Here is a 6,305-nt window from a genome sequence, read left to right as displayed (position 1 = left end):
CTAACTTCTTTAGGCAACGAGCTCAGCGTGTTCCGCGGGTATTGTTGACATTACATCGTCAAACTTTCTCTTTGCAGCGAACACGTCACTTGTCGCTTTCTGTATGTCGTTTTTGTCGTTTGCAGTGATCGTAATTTCTTCTAGTCGGTTCACCGTGGATCTTAAGAAACTTTCGGCTTCTCTCCAATGTAGCATTTGGTCGGTGTCAGAACAAGTTGTCTGTTTCCTTCGTACTGTCACATTACGATCATCTATAGCATTCATGTTTTCTTCTTCCATTAAGCTTCGATTTTTTATATATACAACTAAGTATTCGCTTCTTCAACGTCGGTTTCCTTGCTGCAACCGCTTCCGGCGTTCAAGCGAATTCAGTTACTGTCGCGGCTGCAGACGTTCTTTTGCCTAAAGGACTCGGCACCCCTTATACGCACTTCAGTTGGACGCGCTTTATTATGCTAACCAGCTTCGTTTGGTTGTATAATTCATGCGGTAACTAAAAAGAAACGGAATACACGTCAATATACAAACAGATGATTTAAACAGCGATGTTAATCTAAATTAATACCTGAATTTTCGGCGTTTAAAAGTTGCAAATAATAATACAAACAATCATGGGCAATCTGCAATTAGGAGAAGAATATTAGTATAAATTAAAAAGAAAGAAAATACACGAAAATACCACAAATAATAATACAAACAATCATGGGCAATCTGCAATTAGGAGAAGAATATTAGTATAAATTAAATAGAAAGAAAATACACGAACATACCACGTAGAGAATGTAACCCCTGACCTCTAGTGCCAATCCTTTACTTAAATGAAATCAAAATTATGCGCCAGGAATAAACTGAGATATTGCCACGTAAAGAAACTCAATGAAGCAAAGAAACATAGATATTTAAACTTAAATAAATTTGGCAGTCAGCCAGCCGCAACTTATGCGTGTCGCGTAAAAGAGAAAAAGCTAAAAAACGCTATTGCGAATGCGAGAGAATGGGATGATTGTCCAGGCAATGTATGTATAGGCTTTTCCCTCATTTAATTTGGGTAAATTTCACAATTACCCAAAGGGAAAACGCGATTTTTTGGGTAAAACACGACACTAACTCCTAGGTTAGGTGTTGATGGTTAGGGGTTAGTTGTTAGAAAATTAGGTGGGGGGGAGATTCTTCACTAGCACCACAGACTCAACCAATCAGCCGTAGGTTAACTTTTTGTTTGGATTAAATGAGTTTTTCCTGCCTAAATCTAACCCAGATAACGCATTACATGCGATAATGGACAAGACTTAGGCACCATGTAATATGCTGGGATTCGATTATATAAGCAGGCGTGACCTTAAAGAAGCTTATATTGTATATGTACGATTACTACGAACTCCGTTATTATGATTAACATTCGGTCTACACAATGATAATATTAGCCGCCGGCCGGATACACGTGCACGTGACATTAGAATTATGGATATTCTGTTAATATCAGAAAGAAACCAGTTGAGCGACATGTACCGCCTGCAAAAGTCAGGCACAGCTAAGTTAGAAAAGAATTCATGGTGAGAAAAAAAGTTGCAGCTTGTAGGTAGCATTTTTAACTCAAACACTGTTGAAAGGTAGTCAATACATTTGAAGCAGAAGTCATGAAGCTGAAGCTTTGTGAGGGAATTGATCCTACATGCTAAACACGAAATTGTAGAATTAATCATCTTCAACAATCTGATGATTGATTGTCATCAAGGTCTATCACTAGATCACCAGGATGTAAATAGCTAGTAAGCCCCATAAATTCAAGTTAGTTCCACCTCTAATATTACCCAAATTAAAAATCATTTATCTCCTACCTCTAATATTACCCAATTTAAAAATCATTTATCTCCTAAGCTTCGGCTGAATCTCAATGTCAATTACCCAAATTAAAAATCATTTATCTCCTAAGTTTCGGCTGAATCTCAATGTCAATTAAGTGTGTTCAAAGTATGAAAAAAAGTTAAATTTAACAACTGTATCATGAACAACGACGTGCATTTATCTGATTGTAACAAATAAACTTGAAAACAGGAATATAGGAACCAACTCTGCTGGCATCAATTCAGTTGCTGTGGAGTCAATGAAGGAGACTTCAAGAACTAGTAGAAGGTTAAAAGGTTTGTTTATTCATTTTCAGACTTCTTGGGTGTTTTTTTGATAATGACGTATTTTGTAATTTCAGTAAAGGAAGGCTTGTTAAATCAAGATGGCCAGTTGGTTGGCTTTGTAGACTTTGGAGATCGCACAGTAGATACAAAAATTGCAACACATATTTGTATTAAGTAGTACAATAATATTTCTGTATTATTTTCATTTCTAACATTTTTTATTAGTGTTTTATGTGCGATCAGTGAAGGAAGAAATCTCCATGCCTCCATCATTGTGGCCAAGTACTGTCACCACAGAACTTCAATTGATGTCTACTTTTTGGGAAACGGTTGGCAGATGTGAGACTAACCGTGCATGTTAATGCAAATATGCAATTGTTGCTGATGGTGGTCCGACGAATCAAACAATATTTTCAATTTTACATGAAGGGTCATACACTATGTGTGAAGGTGACGTTACTGCTCCAAACCCATACTATTTATATTTGTACCGATCCTATAAAAACTAATTCTAATTCTAGACTTGCCTGTTAAAAGTTAACAGGATTACTTGAGTACGTGGCATATCTCTTACTTTAAGGATTCTCATCTAAGTAATTCTTAGCGGTTACTATGTGAAGTGTTCATAAAGAACGAAAAAGACAGACGTGGGGGTTCTTTCCTACACAATCCCTTCTGTTGTTTACACTGTTTTCCTATACTTAATTTTTTTATGTTGCATTATGTTTTAAATCAGGTTTCTTAAGTAAAAATTTCAAAACATAAAATGAACTGGTGTACAAATTATATTTGCAAAGTTTGCAACAAACAGATACACAGTAATTAACAGGCAACAGCCTTTTAATTCGGGAATACTTAGCGGTTACTATGTGAAGTTTTCATAAAGAACGAAAAAGACAGACGTGGGGGTTCTTTCCTACACAATCCCTTCTGTTGTTTACACTGTTTTCCTATACTTAATTTTTTTATGTTGCATTATGTTTTAAATCAGGTTGCTGTTGTGTGTTATTGTTTTCCTAGATTTTCTTCTGAACTCATACAAAGCTTGTACAATTTTTCACAATTCTGATGCTGTTTGTAGTTTCCAACTAAATCCTTAATGGTTTAGTATGACTGCTGTGGCATTGAATAATACTCTTCAAACCTAATATAGATGTGGATGTTTTAAGGGCTGCATGGTATATCAATCTTATTTCGTCGTCTCTACCATCGACTGTGTTGTAAACTCTGTTTGTGAACGGTTAAACCGTATGGATCATAAAATGAAGCACTACAATTTTTTGACCCAAGCAACGCTTCTCTGACTTTAAACTGCTGCACATTATGAAATTTAAATTTACTGTTATATAATCTATGTATGTTTGAGAATATTTGTTGTAAGCCATTTGACACATTGGAAGGAACGTAAATAAATTCCAGCCTGCAGAATATATCCATCGACTGTGTTGTAAACTCTGTTTGTGAACGGTTAAACCGTATGGATCATAAAATGAAGCACTACAATTTTTTGACCCAAGCAACGCTTCTCTGACTTTAAACTGCTGCACATTATGAAATTTAAATTTACTGTTATATAATCTATGTATGTTTGAGAATATTTGTTGTAAGCCATTTGACACATTGGAAGGAACGTAAATAAATTCCAGCCTGCAGAATATATAAGATATTGTTTAAAACTAATAGTCTGCACATACACGTGTCACACTCTGCAGACTGGACTGATTTAATGCGTTCGATCTGTTTATACCAGATCCAATCAAGCGTGAAGCGTCTGAAACTGGTTTTTCGTTGATAATTAATAAAGTATTATCTTATAACGTGAAAGTTTCAAATATAAAAAAAAACGTAAATTGTTTCTTTTTAAATAATAATATTTCGGAAAAAATCACTTCTCACGTGACCTCAGTTTTCGGTCTATATATGTTAAAAAACGTAAATTGTTTCTTTTTAAATAATAATATTTCGGAAAAAATCACTTGTCACGTGACCTCAGTTTTCGGTCTATATATGTTTAGATATCTACGGTGGTACCGTCTATACCCAGATGCCCGGAGGTGCGGAACACATGCAAGTGCTTAAATATAATCCGGCCCAGGCACCTAGGGGCAACCAACAAATACTTAACGTCACCTTGTCTGTCACCGGTTGCCCACACACGGTAAAGGACCCCGTCTATAACCTTTAGCACATCCCACTGGTGCATGTAATCTCTACTGCCAGTAAGAAGTCGGACTCCGCAGGTCGGTGTTGGCTGATCGCTTTAACCTTGGATCGCTTCAAGTTCGCCTTCATGAATTTGCCACGTTCGTTTGTATCTAGCTACCATCCATCGAGCCACGATGATGGAAAAGGCCTTGCTGTTTGTGGTTCCGGACAGAGGAACCATGTAAGAGAGAGGATGTATACGAGTTGCTGAAACGAAGAGAAACACCAGTTCCGGACAGAGGAACCATGTAAGAGAGAGGATGTATACGAGTTGCTGAAACGAAGAGAAACACCAATGTTAAATTGAAAAGGCCTTGCTGTTTGTGGTTCCGTGATGGAACTTCTCGATTTATTGAGAAAAGACAACAAAATCAAACATACATTTCTGTATGAGAGCGAAAATATTGAAGTTTTGATTGGTTGGGTCCCGGTACCACTCCAAAACAAAGGTATTGCTGAAGCTTTGCAAAAGTAGCCTTGCAAGAGGTAAGGTCCAAAAAGGATAAAAACGGAAAGCTCTTGGGAACCAGAATTGCGGTAATAAAGAAAAATGACATTGTTAGATCCCCCCTGCCAAGCTACATATGGGTTGAAGGGACTCTACGTAACATAAAGCGGCCAATTAAAAACCTGGTAAACTTTGCGAGCGCGCCCAAACAGAAAAAAACGAGTTTCCCGCGCTGCCTCAAGCAAGAAGCGTATCCAACGCGCCTCGAGCTCCTGACGCGCTCACGTTACCTGATAAGAACATGACTAGTGAGCCCGCGGGCAAGGACGACGATAAAGAAAATGCCCCTGCAGAAATCGATGCGAAAACAACAAATATTATCAAGAACATTACTAGTGAGCCCGCGGGCAAGTTCGACGATAAAGAAAATTCCCCTGCAGAAATCGATGCGAAAACAACAAATATTATCACGACATCAAAACGAAAACGAAGATTGGTCCAGAGCCCTTCTGTGAATCAACCTTCACCAAAATCTTTAAGCCACGGTGGAGAAAATGACGGAGTGAAGTGTGGTAATTGTCACCGGGAAGGTTTTGTCCATGAATCCAACGATCGATACATCTGCAGAACTAACTTTTCGGTGGCAACACCTTGCTGTGGGACCAACGATTGCTTCCTTGTAGCAAAAAAATGCAAAGTACACAAACTGTGCACCGGGAAGGTTTTGTCCATGAATCCAACGATCGATACATCTGCAGAAATGACTTTTCGGTGGCAACACCTTGCTGTGCGACCAACGACCGCTTCCTTGTAGCAAAAAAATGCAAAGTACACAAACTGTGCACCGGGAAGGTTTTGTCCATAAATCCAACGATCGATACATCTACAGAACTGACTCCTTGTAGCAAAAAATGCAAAGTACACAAACTGTCTATGCTGTAAACAAAAACTAAACAGAACTCCCTGCTGCCACAAATACACCCCCGAGAGAAACTGTATTGACAACAAACTGGAATGCCTTTACTGCGGAACATGGTCAGTCATGTGTTCATGCCACGATCTAAACGTAATCCCTCAAAACAACAAGCATCACCTGCAATAACACGAACTGCCAAAAGAAAATTTTACACTGCGACTGTGATAAAATTGTTTCAAGCAAGTTAAAAGATGAGAAATTTTTAAAATGCGTGTGCGGAAAAGAATTGGACTGTACATCATACAGAGAGCGATACTGAAGGAAAATTCCTGATCGCCTCAATTTCGGCAGGACCAAAACGGCTTACACTACTGTCAAATGTATACGGACCAAAATCCGATAACCCAATTTTTTTGATTCGCTTTTTTTGGATAATAAACGACTATTTAGATAACGACGCTATAATAGGAGGAGATTTTAACGCAATTATGTCAAATGATCTAGACAAGTCACCGGGCAACAAACACGCAAATGGTAAATCCAGTTCGGAAATTAATAACTACATGAAAGAATTCGATCTGATTAATTAGGGAATTAAACCCGA

The 6,305-nt window shown here is 37.9% G+C and overlaps 1 protein-coding gene and 2 long non-coding RNA genes across 3 annotated transcripts; 2 read left to right on the top strand and 1 right to left on the bottom strand.

The window, feature by feature from the left end:
• Window positions 1–4: 4 nt before the first annotated feature.
• Window positions 5–1,036, bottom strand: LOC113475227. The gene is made up of 3 exons (XR_003396972.1): window positions 771–1,036; window positions 566–620; window positions 5–493 (listed from the first exon to the last, which is right to left on the bottom strand). It is a non-coding gene; the product is annotated as an uncharacterized LOC113475227 (long non-coding RNA).
• A 388-nt stretch (window positions 1,037–1,424) lies between these two features.
• LOC113475226 lies at window positions 1,425–2,903 on the top strand. Its single transcript, XR_003396971.1, has 2 exons — window positions 1,425–1,769; window positions 2,056–2,903. It is a non-coding gene; the product is annotated as an uncharacterized LOC113475226 (long non-coding RNA).
• Window positions 2,904–3,824: 921 nt separating this feature from the next.
• On the top strand, window positions 3,825–5,937 carry LOC113475225. The gene is made up of 2 exons (XM_026839168.1): window positions 3,825–5,590; window positions 5,682–5,937. The coding sequence occupies exons 1-2, from the start codon at window positions 5,087–5,089 to the stop codon at window positions 5,688–5,690; spliced, it is 513 nt and encodes a 170-aa protein (XP_026694969.1). The 5' UTR covers window positions 3,825–5,086; the 3' UTR covers window positions 5,691–5,937.
• Window positions 5,938–6,305: the final 368 nt, after the last annotated feature.

This window comes from Ciona intestinalis, unplaced genomic scaffold, assembly GCF_000224145.3.
Source record: "Ciona intestinalis unplaced genomic scaffold, KH HT000164.2, whole genome shotgun sequence".
Taxonomy (NCBI): domain Eukaryota; kingdom Metazoa; phylum Chordata; class Ascidiacea; order Phlebobranchia; family Cionidae; genus Ciona; species Ciona intestinalis.
Note: the sequence above shows the minus strand (reverse complement) of the source record. Positions and strands in the feature narration are given on the sequence as shown.

What these genes read in the sequence shown, in the direction of transcription:
- LOC113475225 (XM_026839168.1), top strand. Translation starts at nt 5,087, where the DNA reads ATGACTAGTGAGCCCGCGGGCAAGGACGACGATAAAGAAAATGCCCCT.